Source organism: Pleuronectes platessa, chromosome 19 (genome assembly GCF_947347685.1).
Source record: "Pleuronectes platessa chromosome 19, fPlePla1.1, whole genome shotgun sequence".
Classification (NCBI taxonomy): domain Eukaryota; kingdom Metazoa; phylum Chordata; class Actinopteri; order Pleuronectiformes; family Pleuronectidae; genus Pleuronectes; species Pleuronectes platessa.
Genome location: NC_070644.1, coordinates 16,777,847 through 16,801,408, shown reverse-complemented (window position 1 = coordinate 16,801,408; position 23,562 = coordinate 16,777,847). Strand labels below are relative to the sequence as shown.

The 23,562-nt window shown below is 41.9% G+C and overlaps 3 protein-coding genes across 3 annotated transcripts; 2 read left to right on the top strand and 1 right to left on the bottom strand.

Moving 5' to 3' along the window:
• Nucleotides 1-349: 349 nt before the first annotated feature.
• On the top strand, nucleotides 350-7,436 carry LOC128425324 (thymic stromal cotransporter homolog). The gene is made up of 7 exons (XM_053411884.1): nucleotides 350-1,132; nucleotides 1,916-2,086; nucleotides 2,643-2,840; nucleotides 2,933-3,104; nucleotides 3,900-3,983; nucleotides 5,732-5,888; nucleotides 5,989-7,436. The coding sequence occupies exons 1-7, from the start codon at nucleotides 476-478 to the stop codon at nucleotides 6,047-6,049; spliced, it is 1,500 nt and encodes a 499-aa protein (XP_053267859.1). The 5' UTR covers nucleotides 350-475; the 3' UTR covers nucleotides 6,050-7,436.
• Nucleotides 7,437-7,663: 227 nt separating this feature from the next.
• snx30 (sorting nexin family member 30) lies at nucleotides 7,664-19,373 on the bottom strand. Its single transcript, XM_053410978.1, has 8 exons — nucleotides 16,465-19,373; nucleotides 15,162-15,272; nucleotides 14,913-15,071; nucleotides 14,350-14,539; nucleotides 13,146-13,345; nucleotides 12,713-12,802; nucleotides 12,325-12,477; nucleotides 7,664-11,562 (listed from the first exon to the last, which is right to left on the bottom strand). The coding sequence occupies exons 1-8, from the start codon at nucleotides 16,699-16,701 to the stop codon at nucleotides 11,485-11,487; spliced, it is 1,218 nt and encodes a 405-aa protein (XP_053266953.1). The 5' UTR covers nucleotides 16,702-19,373; the 3' UTR covers nucleotides 7,664-11,484.
• Nucleotides 19,374-20,602: 1,229 nt separating this feature from the next.
• On the top strand, nucleotides 20,603-22,615 carry LOC128424858 (SOSS complex subunit C). Its single transcript, XM_053411283.1, has 4 exons — nucleotides 20,603-20,772; nucleotides 21,269-21,365; nucleotides 21,637-21,709; nucleotides 22,040-22,615. Exons 1-4 carry the CDS (start codon nucleotides 20,748-20,750, stop codon nucleotides 22,136-22,138), a joined length of 294 nt encoding a protein of 97 aa, XP_053267258.1. The 5' UTR covers nucleotides 20,603-20,747; the 3' UTR covers nucleotides 22,139-22,615.
• Nucleotides 22,616-23,562: the final 947 nt, after the last annotated feature.

Genomic DNA, 23,562 nt, shown 5'->3' with positions numbered 1-23,562 from the left:
GGTTCGTTTACACACACACATGCTTTTATTTTGACACTAATGAGATGAACAGGTACTCACATGTTAGTCCTGGGATGACGTCAGTGAGCAGAAGTGTTCGTGCTTTTGAAAATCGTGTTTTTCAGCTAAGAGGGATCATCCTCCATCTCTCTAACAAATAATAATAACTTATTTTAGGTATGTGGCACTTTTCATGAAGAAATTAAAACTCAGAAAACACCGCCCACCCTTGTAGGACTCAAACACTTCCCCCCCACCCCACCCCTCCATAGACATAGTAGTGAGAAGATAATCAGTGAATTTTCCTTTTTTGGGTGAACTATCCCTTTAAGTATAATATTGAAACTAGATCAAAATATGTCTTCATGGAAAAACCATTAAAACCAACCAGTCAAACCAGCAGCAGGATCTTAAAGGGAAGTTGTCTTTGGAATAAATAACTTCTAGTCGAACCTCATCATGAAAGTTACTCCAGATGTTGAGTTACTTTCAGTTTGAACAACAGACTGTTTCTCCAAAGTTGTGGACACGTGAGGAGGAAGTGGGTGTGACGGTGTTTTCTCTGGTTCATGTGTTGGAACATCCTTCAGAATCAACCCGGACTTCTGCGTCTGTCCTTGGGCTTGAATCACACCCTCACTCTGCTCCTGAGAGAACCATGGGGACACCGAGGTGGTGTCAAGCTGCCTCCGCGGTTCTCCGTCAGATCGAGCCGATCGTCGTGCTGGAGCAGCTGGGCAGCTGCTTCTTCGACACCGCGCTGCTGCTGGTGGTCCGGGACCGCAGCTCCGACGCCTCGTACCCGGGTCAGTCCGGGGAGGCGAGCCGGCAGAAAGCCATGACCGACTTCTTCATGATCTACAACCTGATCATCCGCTTCGTGCCCATCCTCCCGGCGCTGCTGCTGGCCAAGCTGAGCGACCGCGGCTGGAGGAAAGCCCCCATCGTGGTGCCCCTGGGCGGGTACGCGCTGTCCCGGCTCGCCCTGCTCCTGGTGCTCATCCTCCGGCTGCCCCTGGAGCTGATGTTCGGGGCTGCGGTTCTCTTCGGGCTGTCCGGCGGCTACTGCGCATTCTGGCCCGGCCTCATGACGCTGGCGTCGCTGGGCTCCTCGGCCACTGACCGCTCCAAGGTGAATGTCATTTTGATGTCATTAAATTCAAATTATAGTTTATTACAAGCGTGACACAACTTTAATAATGTAAATGTTTAATGACAATACACTGGTGCTGTCTAACCACTTCAAAATAGGCAATAAACATACAAAATAAATAATAAGAATATATAATAAGGACAGCAACAATAATATTGATACGTAATAACCTTTTTTTTGTAAAGCACCTTTCAAAAAAGCCATGAATCACAAAGATGATAAATACAAATAATAATACAAAACGTCAAAAACAACAACAAAAATAACCAAGATGAAAAATGATATGTTACTTAATCTAACATCAGCAACAAAAAAAAATATATATATACCTAATTTAAAGGTAATGGCAAAACGACACAGTAAAGGAAACATAAATAATGGCTATGCACGATAAAGTGAAAGTCATATTTTAAATGTAAGTTTTGAGAGATGATGATAAAAATGTCAAAGACCATGTATCATAAATTGATATTTTTACATTTTTTACAACAATTTTGTGGATGTGATAAATCACTTCTTAGTTGATATCTTGCTAACTGAATTATTACACAAAGTGTTTTCATTATTATCTAATTTCCGCAGATTTTCTTCCCATGAAGCAGGATTCTCTTAAAAAATACTCAAATATGCCCAATGTGGCAGTGTTAGGTTCTGTCCTCCTACAAGTTTGGTGGAAATCAGTTTAGTAGCGTTTGCAGAGACTAGTACTGTTTGGACGTGAGGTGTGGGTGGTTTTGAAAGAAGCTGTGTGTTGTGGTGCAGGCGCTGATGCGGGTGGAGCTGCTGTACGGGGCGACGGGGCTGGTGGGCAGCTTGATCTCGGGTCACCTGTTCCAGGTGAACAGCTCCGGTCTGGGAAACGGAGTCGTCCTGCTCATCATGGCCACGCTGCTGAACCTGCTCTGTTTCATACACTCCATAGTGCTGCTGCAGGTCAGTGTGTGTGTCTGTGTGTGTGTCTCTGTGTGTGTGTCTCTGTGTTTGTGTGGGTTAGGTATTATATCACAGAGGAAGTGAAAGCGTGAGTGTGATATTTCTATCCCTAAATTCATCAGGGAGCCAATATTTCACTGAGAAGTGTATAGATGTTACAGATGTTGATGATGCAGATGTTAAAGGTCCAGTGTGTAAGATTTAGGTCAAATTTATCTATTGGCAGAAATTGTATATTAAATAATCCCTAGTGAAGTTGCGCTAATTGTTGTTTTCTTTACCCTAGAATGAGCCCTTCATATTTAAATACTTTATGTTTACATCACTGGCGGATCCTCTCTACGGAGGCCGCCATGTTTTTTTACAGTAGCCCAGACTGGACAAACTAAACACCTTTTGAGTTTTTATGACAACTGAAGGCTACCACAGGTTCTCTCTCATGTTTGGAAGGGGAGGGTGAAGTGAAGGGTATTCAGCTGCAAAATGCAACTTCACCACTAGGTGTCACTTAATCCTACACGCTGAACCTTTAAGTGTGTGTCCGTCTTGATTAAAGGTGAAACAAGTGTCCATCAGCGAGTCTGAGGAGGACGGTAACCTCCTGGCTGTGGATGAGGCGCCTGGCAGCATCAACAGGGTGAACATTGTTCTGCTGTTCGCCGCCGCCTTCCTGTACGACTTCGCTGTGGGCGGAGCCGTAGAAATACTGGGCGTGTTCGTGTTGAAAGAGCCGCTCAGCTGGACAGCCGCTCAGGTAACATTTGCCAGTTGTGGTTTATTTCATTTTTTTTATCTTCTTGTATTTTCTCATCCGTTCACTAAATTTTGTTATCTTTCTTCCTCCAGGTCGGTTATGGGAACGCAGCCGGCTGCACGATTTTTCTCACCAGCTTCGTCGGCGTCATCTTGTTTCGCCGCTGCTTTGGGGACGTGGCACTCATCCTGATCGGCATGTTCTCCTTCGCCTCGGGGATCTACTTCATGTCCTTCGTCACAGCAACTTACATGTTCTACCTCGGTGAGTTTGCTTACAATTATAACCTACATATAAAGATTAAAATCTGCGAATTATCGATTGATCTGTAGATTTTAATTTGTAATGATTGTTTAGTCCATAAATTACAATCTAATCTCAGAGTTCAAAGTGATGTCTTCAGTTTGTTTTGTTTTCAGTTTAAATCCCAAATATATTCTATTTACTTTGCTACAAAACCCACAACAACTTATTGAAAAAGCTGGAATCAGAGTTTTGAAGCCTCTTTGCTGGTGATAGCCGTGGACGGAGACATTAGGGTTTTCAGGTTCAGTCCATTTGTCCCGTTGTTGTTGATGTGATATCTCAGGAATGCCTGGTATTACCCACATGGACTCAAGGATAAACTGATATGAAATTGGAGGTTAAAGGTCGAGATTACTATTGTTTCTCACAGCCAGACGTTTCTGGACAGATCTGTCAGCCCTGGAGCATAATGAGAAAGGGGAAGTGTATTCAAATCGTTCTTCGTCTGAATCAAACACGAGCGCTTCTGAAGAGGATTCATGTTGTTGTTTAAAAACCTTAGAAATAGGAACAAAGATCAGGAAGTGCAAGTGAGTAGAAGCCATAAACATCTTATTCTTCCCCCAGCACTCGATACTCTAAAAGCTTGTCATTTCCTTAAATATACAATCGGTTAATAACAGAACCAGAGACTGTACCTGTTCCAGTGTTGGTCCATATTGTGCATCTTGTATACTTTGTGGAGGGGGGGGGGGGGGGGGGGGGGATCGAGAGGGAGAGAATAATAATGACTGAGTGTTGATTTGTCCGCAGCTCGCACGCTCACCCTCTTCGCTCTCATCCCGATGCCAACGATCAGATCCCTGCTCTCACAGCAGGTGCCATCCTCTTCATATGGTGAGTCTGCAGCCTGTGTGTGTGTCGGTGTGTGTGTGTGTGTGTCTGTGTGTGTGTGTGTGTGTGTGTGTGTGTGTGTGTGTGTTTGGATTTAGAGCCACAGCTGCTACCGACAGTTGCAAACAGTTTTACATTATTAAAGGGTCCGGCCATATAAATCACAAAAGACAAATAAACAGATTTTCACCCAGAGATTTTAAAAGAGCTAAGAAAGTAGATTTAAAAAAAGGAAAATTCCCATGAATAATCCAAAAGAATGATCCTCCTACATTGTTATAATCAATGTGTGATGTTAAGTGTGTTTAAGGAGCAGCTCTGTGACACAGCAGCAGCTGACGTGAGGCGGAACAAGCTTTTTAAAAACTGGCCCTGGATCACATTCCTCTGCTAAGGACAAACAGACCACATTCTTACTCACTAGATCTCACTCACATCAAGATCCATGAGTTATCGTCTGAGAATCAACATTAAAAAAAGTTTAAGAAAACAAACTATTCCAGGATCCGCAACCACAATTGAATTAGCTCTTCTCACTGTAATCCATCCTGTGTTGTTTTTTGCATAATCTTGTTTATAAAACAAACCAAACAAATAGACGGGGGGGTGAAAACATTAGCTCCTCTGTGGAGGTAAAATCTAAATATTTCTTTGGGAGAATGTACATCCAAAAAAAGTGAAATCTGTTTAATAGATAATCCTTTCACACGGCCCATCATTGATCTGCGCTGCCATGTGCAAGAACAACTGGGTGTTTCCATTGGTGGAGGACAAGAGGCCTTTGGAGCCTGGTTGTGTTCGTGACTCATAAATTATCCCACGGTTGTTAAAAGTTTGACGCCCTTTATTATTATTTCTTTATTTCCCTCTTATCTCAGGCTACAGACATCTCTTCATTTTCATATAGATCTTAATCAGGTGAACATTAGTTTTACTCTGCAGGAGTAGTGTGTAATGGAAATATCCCTGTTAGGCCAGTCAAACCAGTTTATACTCAAATCATGACCTATTTAAAGATCTTGTTCACCCACAAGTCAGTGCCATGCTTCCTTTTTATAACACACACACACACACACACACACACACACACACACACACACACACACACATATTACTGATGAATACAAAACCAGGGTTACTTATTATCAGAGGGGGGAGTTTCCAGTGTGTTTGTTTAGACGTCAATGCAAACATACACACGTGAAATTCCAATCTATTTCCTGTCCACACACACAAACAAGGAAAATTAAATTCCTCTCAGTAGAGCTCATATCTGCGCGACCAAAGTTCACACACTAATAGATATCTGAATAAATCGAAATATGATGTTATCTTCTTCAAAATCCGTGAATTATTTTCTAGGGGAACTGGTGAAAAAATAAGTATTCTGTCTCTAAAATTTTGTCTCTAAAATTGCTGAAAATCAAGCAAACAAAACATAACCTCCCTTAAAAAAAATTACAGTGAAATGTTTTAGGCACAAAACCGAATGAGGATTATTTAAAAACTCATGTATATTATTTATCGAGATAAAGTGTAGTAGACAGGAGACACGTGAATTAAATCAATATTTAGTGGGACCACACTTCATCTTTATTCCGAGCTGAGATCCAGCTGTTAATGGAAGCCTCACATCTACTGCACAGACATGATAGTGATATTTATTGTCTTATCTGACTCCCAGTCAAAAGAAATAAGCTCATTTCTTTAAAGGGTCAAACTACTCCTAACTCCTCCTCCCTTCCCATCAGGCACCATTCTCACCTCCCTGCAGCTGACTCTGAAGGTCGCCGGTCTGACCTACATCCCTGCCTATACCAAGATCTACCAGAGAACCCTGGACTGGTTCCCGGGCTTCATCTTCACGCTCTCCAGCATCTTTACTGTCCTGGGGATGATACCCATCAGGTAGACTGCTGCTGCACACCAGAATATCAGTTTGCAGGTTTACTTAAAATCCTCTGATAAAAACCCTGAGCCACAAACTTCTCCTGTTTCCTTCCTCCAGCATCTTGGGCTGCAGGTCGCCTCAGTCGAGTCAGCGGTACAGACGGGTTCTGGGCGACTGATTCACCGGCAGAGAGTTTACATCAGCACAAGGCGACAGGAACTGAAACGTGAAACGCAGGAGACTCACTTCCCGTTACTGGAGGCGATGCGGGGAAGGAGTTCCTACTCTTGTTGTAAAGCTGTTACACAAGGAAACATACGTTTTATCTTTTCATCAGCATTTTACGAGACCTCAAAGCAAAACTGTTCATCTTTTTCACCCTGAAGTAGCAGTTTCAAAATGTTTACTCTTTTTTTCTCGCCTCCCACCGTGTGGAACTGAATTAAATTCAAGGGCGGGGGGGGGGGGTTGAACTGCAGATCAGTTAAAGAGACTCAGAAGTCGTTAAAAATCTGAGTTTATCTCCAATGTTCAGCAGGAAACTTGTTAAAATATGAAGAATTCTTAACAAAATTTAGTGGATTTGTTTCAGCGGCAGATGGTCTGGTTCAGGAAGCCAGGGATCATGGGTAATACCCCCCCCCCTTCAGTTGTGTTCCAGTTCAGTAAAAGACACATAGATTCTATACATGAAAAGCACTTAAGGTTCAGTTTGTAGAAATTTAGTGAGATCTAGTGGTGCAGTTGCATATTGCAGCTGAACACTCCTTCCTCCTCACTCCACTTGAAATGAGTTCAAACCAGTACAACAAACTGGTGAAAGCTGTTTTTGAACTTTCGACCCTGATGCGGCCGAACGTCATGGATCAGTGGATTTCCTCAAACATTGAAAACTTTGATTAAACTTCCTCAAAAGGATCCGTGACATGTTCACCACCTCGTACACTGGTTTCAACATGACACAGAGTTTTCAGGGTTTGCGTCAGATATGAAAAGTCTATTGACACGTTTTGTGAAACGTGTCAATAGAACTCAAACTATCACTTTATTTAAGTTAACATCGCATATATTTAATTCCTGCTGGAAGATAAGAACTAAAACTGGATGGATACTAGGATTTCATTTGGGAGCACCACTTCAGGAGATCAGTTTTTACTGTGATTGCATTGCTTTGGGTTTAATTGTTTTCATCCAAGTTTGTGCTTTGTTGTAAATTATTTTTGTGTATTTGTTTGTCTGAGAGCAAAGAAAAAAATGGCTTTCGTTCACACTTGCGATAGTTTTAGTTTCCTAAATTTTTTATTTATAGTGTAAAGCACTATAAACTGCATTCAACTATTTGAATGGCACTTCCTAGAAAATGATGCAACATTCTTTTTATTGTATGCATTGATTTATTATTGCACTTTTATTGGTTCATGTGGCACAAATACAAAAGGTTCGCTATTCTTGTTTTTACACTTTAGATTTCTTTATTTTTCATGCTGGTGTAGTAAAGGTTACGATGAAGGGAAAATATTTGTATCAATGTTTCATCAAGCTGTAAATTAAATTGTTTTAATGTCTGGTTGTCTTTTTCTTTTTAAAAACAGATTTTTTTATATTTATTTTATGAAACTGGATGCAACATATTCTAAAATTCAGTTTCATACTGCCGTCCTATTTAATTTTCTGTTTAAAATATTTGTTGTTGGTTTTATTCTGCATATATTTGCACTTAAAATACATTAAATGAGTAAAAACAAATAAAACCTTAAACAGATAAGAAAAAAAGGAAACCGGAGCCAAGGAATAATCAAATGAAATCTTAGTTTTTATTATTATTGGTCCAATATATCCAAAAAATCATTTGAGGTAAAGATAAATTGCTTCAAAAACAACATCAATATACAAGCTTATTTGTAATTACAACAAGATGTTATTCACATCCAAATGTACATTAGGAGCTCTGAACGTAAACAGTACACACTTAGGAGAACAGAAAAAAGAGCAGAAGAAGAAACAAAGCTGGATTCAAACGATTTGTGAAAGTTTAACCTTTTCGTACAGGGGTTGGATTTTTTGACTCTGAGCTGCAGATGATCGTACGGGAGGAAGAGACGGAGACATTTGGCTTCGAGACATTGGATTTTCTACCTTTAAGAAAAATACAATTCTCGTTTCTTGACAGCTGTTTGGTGATTTAACCTGAATCAGCAAAAAAACGTTCAAACTGAAACACAAAATAATTGGACACCAGAAAGTAAATTTAGCTCTTTGTTGGTTTTTCTTCTCAGCAGATAGTTCTGCCAGTGGCTGGAGCTACGTACAGTAAATAGTGCAAAAAGAAATCAGCAGGCACACAGTAGAATAAGGGGCTTTTACAGAGAAGGAAACTCATCACCGGCGCGTCCAAAAATAAACGTTTCGTTCCTCATATTTTTGTCAAGCCAAATTTACATATTACAAATCTTCCACAATCCCTTTTTCAAATGCTTCATCTTCACACACACACTCGCTGGAACCCAACAACGATCTGCGTCTTGTACAAAAATAGACTCAGCTGTGGCGTCCACACTCTTCAGCGGCGCACTCGGGGATATTGAATGTACAGAATATTGCTGTGAGAGCAAAAAGACGTTTCACTCAGGAGGAAGTTGTTGTGTGCTCGGGTCACTGCATCAGGTCAGTGCAGGTACTGACACGCCGCAGAGCAGGAGGGGCTACAGACGCACTGACGCCTCTCTTTGAAAATACACAGTAAACAAACACCAGGGACCGATCTCATGAAGTAAACTAAATGGAACGAAAAGGAAGAGAAGTTATTATTTATAACAAATCACTTCATCTTTAACTGTTTTCATGTTTCTGACATTTACTGGGTTACAGTAACCTCCTCCATGTTAATGGATGGGAGATTTCAAAAGTAACGTCACATAAATTGATCTCAAAGATTGTTTTTTTTAAATCAAACTGATGTTTGTTCAACTCTTCATATTCCCAGTAAGTTCTGATTAGTTATTTGATACAAACAACGATGAAAATTAACGTTAAAAAAAGGATTGAAAGTTTAGGAAATGAGCCAAAATGTGCTTTTCAAGATTGAGGATTAAAATGTAATTCTTCTTCTACAGTATTTGTGAATGGGCCGGTCTAATCAGAACCCCCCGATTCTGGCTCTTAATACAGGGTTTTAGTATTAAGATGTTCTGGCTTATAAATACAGTAATTTAGCCTTTTAGCATCAGTGCATCCATAGTTCTCTCTGCTGCAGCTGCCTCCACACTGGACCACGGCTTCTCTGCTCACTCCATCCAATGCACACAGTCAAATACAAACAATATTCTTCATCGCTGACGTCTGGTAGCAAGAGGAGAAAGTAGCTCATTCATTTCAGAGCTCAAGGAGAATGAAGGACATTAGAGCTGACAACTAAAAACCGACAATCAGACGTCATCACCGTCTTACAGCAGAAGGCTCAGTACTAATGGTCGGATGAAAAGACCCCACTTAAAAGAAGCAAATGACATTTAATGTTTCAATAAATCCTCGAGATAAGGAAATTAAAAATGATGAAATTCTCGTTTTTTGCTTTGTCACGGCCCAAAATGTGAACCTCATTCATGAAAGAGACTCCTCAAACAGAAACTATGATCATGTGACTGACAAATAAACATCACCAGGCTACAGCTGGTGAAACTCACACCACAGAAAAATAAATCTTTTGTAAATGTGGTTCTGTTTACCGCAGCTACTCCCTCTATGGTCAAGATCACACACTGGTATCAGAGTATCTCAGATTTAGATTTTTTTCCTCAAGGCAGAAATCGCATCAGCACCATTTGAGCTAAACAAAAAGAGAAGAAGAAACCGGTGTGACGCAAAAGAAAACATGTTGTCACTCGAGCTGTTGTACAACACACACGCGAGTCACAGCTGAGCAGACGGGCTCCAGGGAATTTAACAAAACCAAATTGCAAAATATGTCAGATTTGGAGAAACAAACATTTCACTGGAAACCAATGGCCTCAGTTTTTAAAAGTTCACTGTGCAGCATTTAGTGGCATCTAGTGGTGGGGTGTGAGTACTGCAACCAACTGAAGCCCCCAGGAAGGAGAATGTGAAGAATCCTTCATTCATCAAAAGGCTGAAAGTCGACCGAAGAACCAGTGATTTGTTTGTCAGGTCAAGAAAAAATGTTTGACCCTGAGGAGCGGGTTTAAGAGACTCTTCAAAGTAATGACTATATGTTTGATTCTGTGATTATACAACTTTTTTTCAATTTGATTTCCAAGAAGCCTCAGACAGATGTTCACCTGACGGCTCTAAACACTCTGCTCATATCCAGCCTCCGAGACAAATGTTACTAATGTGGGAAACGATGCCACATGTTCCCAAAAGAACAAATAAGAGTCACAAAGGCAGATCGCTGCAGGAAAATACATTTGACTCTTTACAATGTTCTTTAAAGCACAGACACCTGATTGAGAGAATCAAATAAAGTGTACCGAGGGAGTCTTCTCTTTCAACGCCTTCCATGTATCTTCCATAAGGTAAAACTACTTGTTAGCATCCAAATCTGAGTTTTTTGTTTCTTCAAGAGAACAGAAGTGGATACAAATACCACGAGAAACTAACAGAGGCAGCACTTCTTAGTTTCAAAGAATGGAAAGAGTTTGACCACTAGATGGCGCCGCTGCACCGTAGCTACAACAACCAGATATATCACCAAGCACAGCAAGAAGCTCGATATTCAACCCAGATGCTCATCGGTGCATCACTGTTGATTGCAGACTAATTTCTTTCTGTAGAACTAAGAGGATTTTACCGACATCAGCTGCTTCTTCCTTCAGTCCTCGGGTTGAACACAAGGACGAGTGATGAACCTCTAATGCCACAGCGAATTCACATCTGTCCAAGTTGATTTCTAAATAACAAAGGCTGCAGAAAAAGTTGCAAAGTTTGTGCACTTATGAAAATGGCAAATACAAGATTTCATGAGCTGAAACATGCAAAAACTAATTAGAAAGGTTTATAAAATACTGGCGTCTTATCTACAGCCAATAAGACGCCTTTGTACAGATGAGAAAGGAGAGTTTTGTTGTGTTGTGTTCTCAGAGGATTTTACAAAAAGAAAGGGAGAGAAATCTCGGGGATGCTCCAAATAGTTTGTTATTTCAAGATACTTCACACCAACTCAAATTATCAGTATCCGCCTTCAAAAAAATGTTTTCTGCATCAATCAGGAGCTTCTTCCTTCACATTTTATTCAATGTGAAAACGGGGGTAAACAGATCGCAGTTAAATAAACACAAACAGCATCAGCGATTAACTGTTAATTGGAAATATGAAGTAGAAAAGAGTCAATAAGAACAATGACCATAAAAAAAAAAAAAAAAACATTTCTGTGTACACGGCAGGTTTCTCCTTGTTCCCTGCTGTCCTTGAACGCACCTCTTTCGCAGGTCAGGTCCCCGCGAGAGACGACTTCCCCTCCGGACAAATGTCTCACACGAGAACAGGGGGCTGAAGTCCAGCAGTTTGGAAGCTGCTGCCCCGTTGTGCTGCGTTTCCTTGGCATGAGAGCGTGTGAGGGAGGAACGTGGGGGGGGGGGGCGGGACACACGCGATGTTTCAGTTCGTCTCACTCGATTTGTCGTCAGTCTGTTTGTCCTGGAGGAGAGTAATGAGCGACTCCCACCCTGCCTGGCACTGCCGAGGTCGGGGCCGGACGAGGAGTCGGACAGCGGAGGAGAGGAAGGAGGTGAAAGGGAGAGAGAGAGAGAGAGAGAGAGAGAGAGAGAGAGAGAGAGAGAGAGAGAGAGGGACAGGCAGCGTTTCATTACAGAGTGACGGCGAGTTTAACTTTTTCAGACAAACAATTAACGAAATCAGTCCCATGTTTATCTTATTTTAGAACTTCAGTCCACAGACAAAATACAGACTGTACATGCTACTAAAACTTTCTCTTAAAAAACTAAATTAAAACACAATAATATCATATGATAATATCATAAGGTTAACATAATTAAGAGCTACGCAAATGTGCGTGAGATTTAACATATTATATACTTTTTAAAGCCTAAAATTCAAGTTGTAAAATGTAAGAATTCCTTTAGACTTTATAAGATCCAGTGGTAAATATCCTGTTTACATTTTAAAATGCAGTGCAAGTGTGAAATGGGAGAGAGAGAGAGCGAGGTGGACGCGCAGCAACGGGTCGGGTCGGAATCGAACCTGCAGCGCCTCCAGGAGACTGGACTTCTCAATGCAGGCCCCCAAACTGCACTTTGAAATTTGACACCAAATCCTCAACTCTGCCCTCGTTTGTCTTTGTGATAAGTCGCACACGCTCGGATGGGACTGTGCTCTGCTGCTGACACTTTCACTTTGTGATGCCACTACTGATTTTAAACAGACATCGTGGATTCGCTGGGGAAACCCGTGTGATAATCCGACCACCACCTAACGTACCTTTTCATAGTGGTTGATGTTTTGGTCGGCCATGCCGGTGAGAAGCTGTTTGAAGTCTTGCCGCTTGTTGCTCTGCCAGCGCTCCCAGTCCGCCTTCAGGTCAGCGTTGAAACACTCCAGTCTGTCCTGGCATTTCTCCACCTCCGCTGGCATCTACAGGGAGAGACAGAAAGCTACAGCTACAGGGGGGTGTAAGGGGACATGATGCAGGGCTGCATTTTACAGGACTAGAGTCACAGAGGTGTAAGATCTGTCAGAGCACAACTGCTGCACATTGAAATGAGACAACGGGGCAAATAATGAACTACCTGATATGGAAATATCACATTTAATGCTTTGAACAGGGCTTTTTTTATTAAACCTCCTCGTGTGAATGGAAGATGCTTACAGGCGTCCTGTCTTCCTGTCTGCGCAGCACGGCTGCTTCTAGTCGTCCCTCGTACTCCGCCTGGCTCTGGTCTCGCTTCCGCAGGACGTTCTGCGATCAAACAGAAGACGTGCAGCTCAGTTTACAGATACCCTCATTGTTTACTGAGACTGACGGCATATGAGAAATATTAAAGAGAGAAAGAGGAAGAGAGATGCTGAGGCAGGAGAGCGGTGGGGACAGGATGTGACACATGCAAAATCCGAGATAACACTTCCTTAATTCAGGGTAAAAGGTGACTCAGCTAAAAGAGGCAAGTGTGTGTCAAGGATTCGTGGTCGAGCAGGGAACAGTTTGTGTTTCTATGGTTAAAAAGGACGTGTTTTCTTGAACTTGCACCAAAAAAATACCTTTAAAAATTGAGAAACAACAAGGTCAATGAAGAGCATCTCACCTTCATGGACTCTATGTAGAGAACGTACTCTCTGAGTACAGGCAGACAGTCCTGGCTCATGTTCTCACTCAGATCCTCCAGCGCACCGGCGCACGTCGCCACGGAGCTGGCCACGCCCTCCAGGGGGCGCTGCAGCTCTTCCTCCGACGCGGCCCAGCTGGAGTACAGGGTGCCGTACTCACGCAGCTCTGTGAGGTACTCTGGAAAGAGCGAGAGGAAAAACAAAAAGGTTGAGAAAGAAACAAAAATAAGCAGGGTTTTGGTTTAGATTTTGACATTTGCATTGTTTTCCATGACCCGTGGATTCAATTGAAAGTCTGCAGGCGGTTTTGAGGCTCTGGCACGTTCAACTGTCAAATCTATATTTGTAAATTTCACCAAAGAGGCTGATGGCCCAACACCAGGCCGCTGAGTGAAGCAGGCACGGCACAAACAGCTCAGAGTCCTTCATTATCTCCAGCCCCCTGATTACCCCTCCCCGACTTTCACCTTATCACTCAGAACCTTTCCTCTCAGCTCCAGCTTTTCAGGGCCGAAGCTGCAGTCCCTCTAAAACCCTGGAACAGCCGGTGAGGTTGAGGATTTCACACACGGAAGAATCTCAAGGCCCAAAGGTCTGTGGGGGGGGGGGGTTTCCTCTCCAAACAAACACGGCAGGGCTGAAAAGTCAACACTGCAGAATCATACAGGCTAACGTTAACCACTCCACTAAAGACTGGGTGTAAAGCTAAGCGAGCACAATGGAGCATGAACAAACAGCTGCTAGCTAACAGGTAAGGTTTGTTTTTCTCTGTTTGTTTGTCAGGATTCCACAAAAACTCCTGAACGTAATTCCACGAAAATCAGTGGAAGGATGAAACAGAGAACAGAGAACCCATTCAATAGTCTGATGGATCCAGGAATTTCTTCATCACTTTCTATGACATTGTAAGATGGCCTTCACTGATTTCCTAGGGAATCAGACAATGACTGATATTTATGAGTGTATGAAATTTGGTGCGGATCCAATTAAAGATCTGGAATTGGTAGATTTTCCCATCTGGTTTATAGGGGGTCCTTTAAGGAAACTGGCTTATAACCATTTGCGTCACTTCTATTTTCTCCGAACGTAAATCTAATATTGAAACTCTCACGTCCAGCCCAGGTCTCAACCACCGTTAAGACACGGGCGTGTATTTATATGACAAGTCTCATCCTTCGGTACCTGACTGCTCTTTGATGATCCTCTGAGCGATGCGGTCGATGGTTCCCAGTTTCTGGTTGAAGGTGTCCAGGTACTCGCCCATGGCGCAGAACTCGGCCGGCCGCGCCCGCAGCTTGTAGCCGCCGGCCGCGTGCTTCACCGACTCGCCCACTTTGGTGAGCAGGGCCAGACCCTGACGCTTGTTCAGGTCCTGATGACACAGAGACACAGAGACGACAACCGTCAACAACAACACAACTGCTTCTCCTCTATGTTATCACCTTTAGTGTTTTATGACCCATTTTACATTTTGTCCTTGTGTGCTTAGCCTCAACAGGGATCAATAAAGTCTCGTCCCTCAGATACTTCGAGAGAAAAGCTGTTACTGATGCCAGACATGGAGAGCGACATGTCCACGTTAAGAACCAGAAGCTCAGCAGTTTGTGGTCGTGCATTTTACTGGAAGATCCCAGATGAGTTTGATTGATTCGCATTGGACGTGAATTATGTGTTTGTCAGTGGCGTCACAGAAACAGCAGCACCAGGACCAGCTGTTCCCACTTCCCAGCTCTATGCCGTCTCACCTTGGCCGTCAGGAAAGCGTTCAGGTGCGGGTTGAAGGAGAGGACGGGATGGTCCGCGACTCGCTTCAGGAACTTGTCCAGAGCTTTCATCCTCGTCTCCACGAACTCCTCCGAGAAACGGTCGACCACGCCCTTCATCACGAACTTCTCGGGCAGCGGCTGGAGGAAACGAGGGAAGAGGAAGAGGAGTGAGGAGAAGCAGAGGAGAGGAAGCAGGACTGTGTCGGCTGCGTGTCTCATTCGACCTACTGGGATGAGGTGGGTCGGCTGGCTGTCCTCCAACTTGATCCTCAGCCAATCGAAGTCCTGGTAGCGCCGCCGCACGCAGTATTCTGGCAGATCAAATTCTATCCGTGTCGTCTGGAGGGAAAAGGAAACAAACACATTTTCCATGTTAATTTGCAGAGTGTAAAATGGCGTCATAGGTGTTTTTTTTCAGTAGCAGCGAAGGACCTTTGCATCATTATCATAAGTTTATTAAAATGAGTTATTAAGGTGTATTTTTCATTGTGTATAAATAACAGAATACTTGCAGGTACAGTAAAGCTCATGTATTTGATCAATACGCTACACTACACTATTCATCTCAGATCATATTGGATTACTGTACATGGATATTGACCTTGAAATACAGCTGACACTGCTCTCACACACATACACACACACACAATCTGACTCTTTACAATCTAGCGTTAACCAACCAACCAACCAACCAACCACCCCCCCCCCCCCCCACCACCACCACCACCACACACACACACACACACACATCTTCTCGATTAACACTTCTGTTCATGTTGGGTTGTGATATTTGTCTCCGGCCTCTGAGCCCAGACGGATCCAGTTTCCTCCGGTTTGTCGCAGTAGAAGATCGACTCGGAGCAAAACACATCTTTCACTTTCAACACAACCTCCAGATCTCTACAACCACAACAACAAAGACACAAAGAGCCTCTCGACTTTATCTGATCATCATCACTTTCTTCTGTGTTTTCATATCTTGCATGACTGAGGTTACTGCGGGGGCTCGTTGCTAAAATTTCAATACTGCCAAAAGGTCAAATTAACTATGCTGTGGTTGCATTACAGATCAGTGTATTTTCCATCGTGCACTGTGAGAAAGGAATGAAGAGTCTGTACATTATAGTTTAAAGAGACGCAAATAGAGCAGCTGTCCTCACAAATGTGTGCTAAGCTCCTGACAAATATTTAGTGTTTACATGTTGAATGACACCAAACATTCTTCTGCATGTCTGATCTCATCGTGACCGGCCTGGACTCGTAACTTCTTCTTTATCGATCATTGCATAGAGGGAAGGATCCTGAGTATTATGTGCACATGCATCCTCAAAAGAAATCTAGAGAAAGAGTGTCTGTCTAACTGAAAACTTCCATATTTGTAGTTCAATGAAAACATAGATGTTTGGGAAAGAGAAAGAAAATACGGATGTGATTTGGACTTTAAGAGTTGCTTAAGTCCTGGATGTCAAACGTGCCCTGAACACACCACCAAGTTTTAAAGCAAAAGTGTGATTACTGGGCTCTGACCGACCTTGGCAGAGACCCTGTAGGTGATGTAGGTCTCCATGGTGGAGACGTGCTTCTTCGGGTCGTCCACCGTGACGAAGAGGTCACGGGTTTCCGTGGAGACGTACAGGTCGAGGCCGTCTGCCTCCAGGTCGTCGTCCAGCTGCAGCCGGTTGAGGAGCGAGGACGCAGAGGCGGGGCTGGACGTCTCCACCGGTGTGCCATTGGTCAACACGGCTTCCTGCGTGGACACCACAAACATGGCACCACAGTGACATCAAATTCGGATGTAAAACAAAGGGCCGATAGACATGATGCTGACGGTGATGCAGTTGTTTGTGGCGATCAATGAAGCTCTTGTTGAGGCTGCATCATCCGACACGGAGGGAAACGGAGCATTTGTGGAATGAGGGATAAAGATCTAAACAAAATTAATACACAAAATACCAACTGTGGGAAAGTTATTTCAAGTTTATACCTGCTGTAGGAGACTTAAGACTTGGTTTGATCAAATTTCATTAATATTATTTGACAAACTGTGTTTTTGCCGTTAACAGATGATGAAAATAAGTATTTATTTGGGCAGCAGGCGACAGAATGTTACAAGTCAAACAATAACCTCGAAGGCCATCTCTGCAACAGGAAGGAGAGGAAAACATTGAGGCAGCTGCAGGGTTGCATCAACAGAAACAACTCTCACTGCTATTTTTTTTCATTTCCTGCGTCTCGCAAGCTTCTCGTCAGTTTCTAATGTGCAGGACCGACAAGCTAATGTTCAACCAAAGGCCATAAGACTTTTAAACTCCTCTGAACTGCAATAACTCCACCAAGCACCGGGACATATTTGCATATTTGCACCATTGCACAAATTGCACTATTGTTGTTTTATTTTCTCTTCAGCTGTTTTATGTATATTTAGATATATATACTTTATTTTCTATTTTAAATTTTGATATTCTATTTTATACTATTTCTATTTGATTTTTTAGGTTGTAATTGCTTGAGCATTGCTAGAAGAGAGCCTGTGACTCAAGCATTTCACGGCCAGCGACTGCTTAATGCTATTGTTGTGCATTTGATAATAAAAATCTTGAATCTTAATCACTTTTTATGTCACACACAAACTCTTTGTTTTTATGAGAATCACCTGATGCAACTTTCGATTTCCATCAGTGCCAAGAAAAAAGTGCAACAACCTCTGTCTCTATTGTCTCACTCCACCACGGGACACACACACACTCTGTCTCTATGTCTCACACACACAGACACACACTATCGAGGCTGCTGACGTTGCGTGTCCTCTTCTTGCACTGTGGTGCTAACCTGCACTGATAATCACAGTCCAGATAATTGCATTGCGTTGCATCAGTGTGAACAACCGGGCCACAGACACACAGCCACACTCAGGCAGCGAGGACAACCTGAGGATATTTCACAGATCTGTTTTTCATACAGAGCTGAGAGATGTATGAATGCAACAAGAAATATTGTAGGATTGTGGGATTCTGCTCATGATAAGTGTTTTTGGGGGTTTCATGTGTATTTCACAGTTTTATCTGAGGAAAGGGTGAAAAACTTGTTTCATCGTATCCACATGACTATTTTTAAAGTCTCTGTCTCGCAGCAGACACTTTGACTCCCCAGAGCGGGAGAAGCAGCTCTCACTAACAACATTAGTAACGGCTCTGCTCCGCTAAAGTGTGTCCCAGTGTGACTTAGTGAGGCAGCGTGAGCAATACCAAGCAGCTAAATGGAATTCAGCCATATTTCATTCTATTATTTATACCTATAACAAGATAATACAACCAAACCTCTACTTTAGAATATGATTGAGGAGGATTATTTTCCAAACAAGTCTCATTTGCTAAATAAAACTGTTTAAACTCGTTTTTAACACTTATTTTAACTCCGTGAAGATCTAAAATTATCTAGAAAATTAATAATAAGAGAGCAGCTCAATGAGAGAGACAGTTTTCCTTTAAAAATCTGCACACACTTTCACTTTCTAGCCCAAAACTGTGTCTCGTGTCCTGTCACACAATCAGGTTACTGTTGTTCAATATTTCATGGATCTTGATGTAAGGAGACTTAATATTTGTTAAGATCCAACAAAATCTGTATGTTAATAACGGACATATGGTGGTATAAGGGGACTGTTGGGCCCCGGCAGTGAAACACACTCTGTTTAGTGTTGTTCTAGTTTGTTTTAAGGAATCAGACTTCACCTCTGGAGGGTTCATGTAAGTTAGAAATAAGAAAAAACTAGAAAATAATCAAAGTTAAGTCGCTTGCAGAGAGACCTGATAGAAAGTGCAGTGGGGTTGGAGCGTCTCATGTTGGTAATGATTAACTGAATCCCTCAGTGGTTGCTAAGGTTAAACTCCCAGGTTCTAAAAAAAAACACATCAGCAGCAGCAGGAGGAATAAAAAGCTTTGTCACGTGTTCACCTTCTTTTTCTTCATCATCTTCTTCTTCATCTTTATCTCTGTGTAAACACCTGAGCAGGTAATGAAGTCAGGTAATGGCTTTTCTGATCAAAACACGTGTAAAGTGGTGATAACACATTGTTCACAGTGAGCGATTGTAGTGTTTGTGTGTGTTTGTGTGTGTTTGTGTGCAGGGGTTTTGCTCAGGTTGTGTTGTTTGTTATCTTTCCTTATCGTTCAGTGATTTCAGGCGGATCAGTCTGGGTCTAAACTCCAGTCACGTGAAATGGAAACCTTAAAAACAACCTGAATATTAAAGGATGTGATGATGTGAGTTTTTCTCTGTTAAACTTCCATCAGTTTGCTCTGAGTTCCTGATGAATTCAGGCAATTAACACTGGAGACAGGTCAGTGGACAGGTCAGTAGACAGGTCAGTAAACAAGACAGTAAACACGGTAATAAACACACTACACTGGGGTTAGCCCCTCTCTCTCCCTCTCTCTAGATCTGCTTCCACACCTCAGACCCGGTCCCAGTCCCGGTCCATCCCCCCACTGGTCCCTACCTTGTCCCCTCCGACGTCCTCCGTGACATCTGGCCCCGGGGACAGCGGCTCCTCGGCGGCGGACAGCGGGTGGAGGATCTCCGCGATGGGCTTCTGCCCCGAGCTGGCCAGGCCTCTCGGAGCGCCGACACTCATCCTGCGGGAGGCGGGAGGCCGCGGCCCGGGTTAGCGGCTGACGGACGGTTCTCCGGGGCGGGGGGGGGACGACGGTGAGCGGAGCCCGGGGACGAGGCTCTTCAGTGCGAGTGATAGAGATGAGACATCCGCTGGCTGCTGTCAGCTGACTCCCACTGCGCAGCTGCGGAAGTTAAACCGCCTCCACCCGGAAGTAAACACACCGGACACGTGACATCGGGGAAATCTCCAAAGATCGTCTGTGGACAAGAGCAGTGAGTTGTTGGCAGAAGAACTGACAACCCTGATAAGTGTTTACCCAAAGTAAGTATGAGTAACGTAAAAAAATATTATTTTAAAATGAATTATTAGTATTATTGTTAATATTGTTAATATTTCTTTGGTATATTATTAAAGAAGAAATATGAATTAAGATGGAACTTTCCTCTGCTTCAAAGTTGCAATGAAAAAGAATAATAATAAACCATTAAAAGTAAGTGAAGTGTAAAAAGTGGGGACCAGTGTTTAAATATATAATAATACCAGTAAAATATGTTCCAAATAATATACAAATGTAGATAAATAAACGACACACCAGACTAAAATATGGATATAAAAAGTAGTATTGGAAATGACTGATGAATTTTGCACTTGTGGGATAGTGAACAGTGTATGAAAAGCCACTTTAAGAACATGATGACAAGACTTTTGCAGTCACCGCTTATCTTTTTAGGAAATGTATTTAATAATTCTAGTTCACTGTGGTTCTTTTAATATGTCCTATCTGTTTGTTGATTATTATAAATTATTATCTCATTTGATTTTAATGTTGTATTATTGAATGATTTATTGGCTTCTTTCCTGTCCTGGATTTATCTTGTTATAACTAAGTAGCATTGATTTGAAAATGTATCATTATGAACTTATAATTAGGAATTAAAAGGCTCATAATGTTCATCCAAGAATTATTTTTTGCATCTGTTCTTCATTTTGCTTGTTTGCTAGCCTTGCTCGTGACGTTTTGGGATCCTGGATAAAGGAGAGGAGTGAGACCTCTTCGCTTTATAATCCATCTATCAGCCTGACTTGACACCGGCACATGGACATGAGACAGATGTTTTCTCTGACTCTCACGACACTAGTATCGTTATTTAAAGTTTCCAGCCGCTGATCCGCGGTTATCTTCACCTGCTGCACCATCATGGCTGCGAATCCTCCAGGACAAGGTCAATATTTCTGTTTGTTTGTTTTTCATAATGTTGAAAGTGAAGTTCTGTGTCTTTAACTGTGTCAAATCCAGGGAGGCGGAACTACAAACCCGTGTCCCTGAACGCATCATTTTATGTTTATTTCCTCTATCGACTAAACAAAACAATTTAGATGCAAACACAAAATCTCTTGAATGAAAAGGAGCAGAAAGAAGAAGACTCTTATATAATCTGTCCCTATTTAACAAGACTTTAATTAACAAGCCAAATAATTCATGAAAAAAAAAATGTAAATAGCTGCAGTTACAATCATTTTATACAATTCAAAGAAGCTCACAAAGGGATTTACCTGTCACAACGCAACAAAGCTTAATTAACTCAATAATAATCTGCATATACTCCAAATGTTACCCTTCACTGCATGAAGGAAATGATGTTGGCTGATGCCGATTATTACGTCTCTCACTGTATTCTCTAAGTTTTCTTGATTATCTAATGTCTTTATTTCTTGCAGCCTTCCCAAACATTGCCCGGGTTGCGATCCTGGCCGAGCTGGAGAAGGAGAGGAAGCGGCTGTTGCAGAATCCCTCCATGAACGCTGCTGGAGGCAGGTATGAGAATCCACCTGCAGGGAACAGTGCACAGTCAACAGCCAAGGAGGATGATGGGAGTTTTATCCCCTGATCTCAGAGAGAATCAACTTCTGATAAATAAATAATGTTTTAAGGTGGGATTCAGGTGATGCTTTAGCAGATGAAACCAGACCAGAAACCAGACCAGTTTGATTGTACTGGGTTTTTTCAACATGAGCAACATTTGCCAGCACATTCAGTCAGATTTGAGGTTAATATGAGAAAGATCTTGTCACATGTTTCTCTTCAGATCAAGTATGAAGGATTTCAGGGACAACGCAGAACAGCAGCACATCGCTGCTCAGCAGAAAGCCGCTCTGCAGGTGAGATGCACACAAACACTCATGTTCAAACGCAACTACACAGCATCTGGAGTATCATGACAAACAAGGAGGGAACTCAGTAGAGCTCATATCTCAGCCAAGGCCCAACAGTTGCTTTTAATTTAAATCAAGCTGCAGCTGCAAGCCTGTTGACTAAACAAAATATAACATTTGATTCAAATCATAAAAGGTTTGTCCCTACTGTCTCTTGAAAGACGCTAAATAAATTCAAGTTAAGACACATTAAACAAACAAGAGAAGGTGTGAAGCTTCAGAGCTGTCCTAGGTTTTGTTCCTCTGGATTATTACTAACCAGGTCTTCTCTTGCAGCATGCGCACATACACTCCTCGGGCTTCTTCATCACTCAGGACTCGTCCTTCGGGAACCTCATCCTCCCCGTCATCCCGCGCCTGGAGCCCGAGTCGTGACCTTCCACCTCTGATCCACCTCCAACCTGCCTGAGACAAAACATGTGCACGTCAGATTTATTTATAGAGAAGCTTTCAAAACCTTAGGAACAGAATTTCCAAAGATCTTCTACGGCAAACTACAGAAATCCTGCTCTGTTGCCGACTCCCCACAAAATTCAAATTTTCTCTGTGTTTTTACATTTGTAATTGATATTTACATAATAAATTTGTCATATGTATTAAATCAAGAGCTTTCTTTTACTTTTATTTAATTTATTTTAAAGTTTACCGATAAATTGCTTTCCTCACTTGTTTCTTTTAACTTGATTGTTTGCGTCCAACAGTTTTAAAATGATCCAAATGTGAACAGACCTCCACACGTGGTTTTATTTTAACGCCTCTATCGCCCCCCTGTGTTTTTCTGTCTCTTCAAACTGATCTGATCACGTTTGATAATTGGTCATCAATAAAATCGAATGTCTGGCACCATTTGAACAGTATTCATCGACGGTCTAACGTCAACACATTCCCACAGGAAAGGTCCTCTACTGCCACCAGCTGGACAGGAGGCGAAACTTGTCTAATTTCACTATTATAATATGTTATATTATTAATTGTTGCGTTCAGTAAAGGATAGGATTTTTGAACATGAATGAATTTATCACATTAAAGTACACTGCATTGATATGTAAGCTGAATTAGCAGCTGGATAAAGTAACATAATGCTGAATTGACTGTTCAGTGTCATGTAAACCAATAATAAACTTCAACAGGAATTAAAATTAGAATATTTATTTTTTAAATTATAACAAAACTGCATAGAGCCATGACTACAGAGCTCATCAACATATAGTTTTAAAAAATTCAAAATATTCTGCTGTGAATAGTAATTTGGGTTTCATGGTTCATTGTAGTTTACAGCCAGTTTAAGAATCTCAGAGTTACTGCTTTTTTTATTGTTAAAGAATCCACGATAATTTAAAAGCCAGAAGTTGTAAACAAGTGTTTTTCTACTTCACTGTAAAGTCTGGATTGGGTACATGGGCCGGTGAAGTTCACAGTCACCTTTTTAAAAACTGTACATTGGACCATGTTGTGATCAAGAGAAACAAACTCTCCTTACTTCTGCAAAAACATGTGAAAACAGGCTTCTGCAGTAAAGCTATATCAGCAAATATCAAGGTTACATCATGTTAACATGTTTCTGAACGGAGGAGAACTTTAAAACACAAAGAGCAGCTACTAAAAACTGTTTTATTTCAAATTTATTAAATAAATCAGGGATTGTGATTAATTATGAGTTAGCCATTGATTAAGTGGCACTTTAAAAGAATATCTATTATTTGTATAGCACCTCTTATGTGTTTTAGCTAACATTGCATGTTTAAGAATGACTTATAACTTCTATTTCCATTTACATTTACAGTTGTTTGTTGCTTTAA

Coding starts and splice junctions, on each gene's coding strand:
- LOC128424858 (XM_053411283.1), top strand. CDS start 20,748: ATGGCTGCGAATCCTCCAGGACAAG. Junction 20,773..21,268: donor TGCGAATCCTCCAGGACAAG/GTCAATATTTCT, acceptor TATTTCTTGCAG/CCTTCCCAAACATTGCCCGG. Junction 21,710..22,039: donor AGCAGAAAGCCGCTCTGCAG/GTGAGATGCACA, acceptor CTTCTCTTGCAG/CATGCGCACATACACTCCTC.
- snx30 (XM_053410978.1), bottom strand. CDS start 16,701: ATGTTTGTGGTGTCCACGCAGGAAGCCGTGTTGACCAATGGCACACCG. Junction 15,273..16,464: donor CCTACAGGGTCTCTGCCAAG/GTCGGTCAGAGC, acceptor TTTTCCCTCCAG/ACGACACGGATAGAATTTGA. Junction 13,346..14,349: donor GATCATCAAAGAGCAGTCAG/GTACCGAAGGAT, acceptor CGCTCTTTCCAG/AGTACCTCACAGAGCTGCGT.
- LOC128425324 (XM_053411884.1), top strand. CDS start 476: ATGTTGAGTTACTTTCAGTTTGAACAACAGACTGTTTCTCCAAAGTTG. Junction 1,133..1,915: donor CGGCCACTGACCGCTCCAAG/GTGAATGTCATT, acceptor GTTGTGGTGCAG/GCGCTGATGCGGGTGGAGCT. Junction 5,889..5,988: donor CTGGGGATGATACCCATCAG/GTAGACTGCTGC, acceptor TCCTTCCTCCAG/CATCTTGGGCTGCAGGTCGC.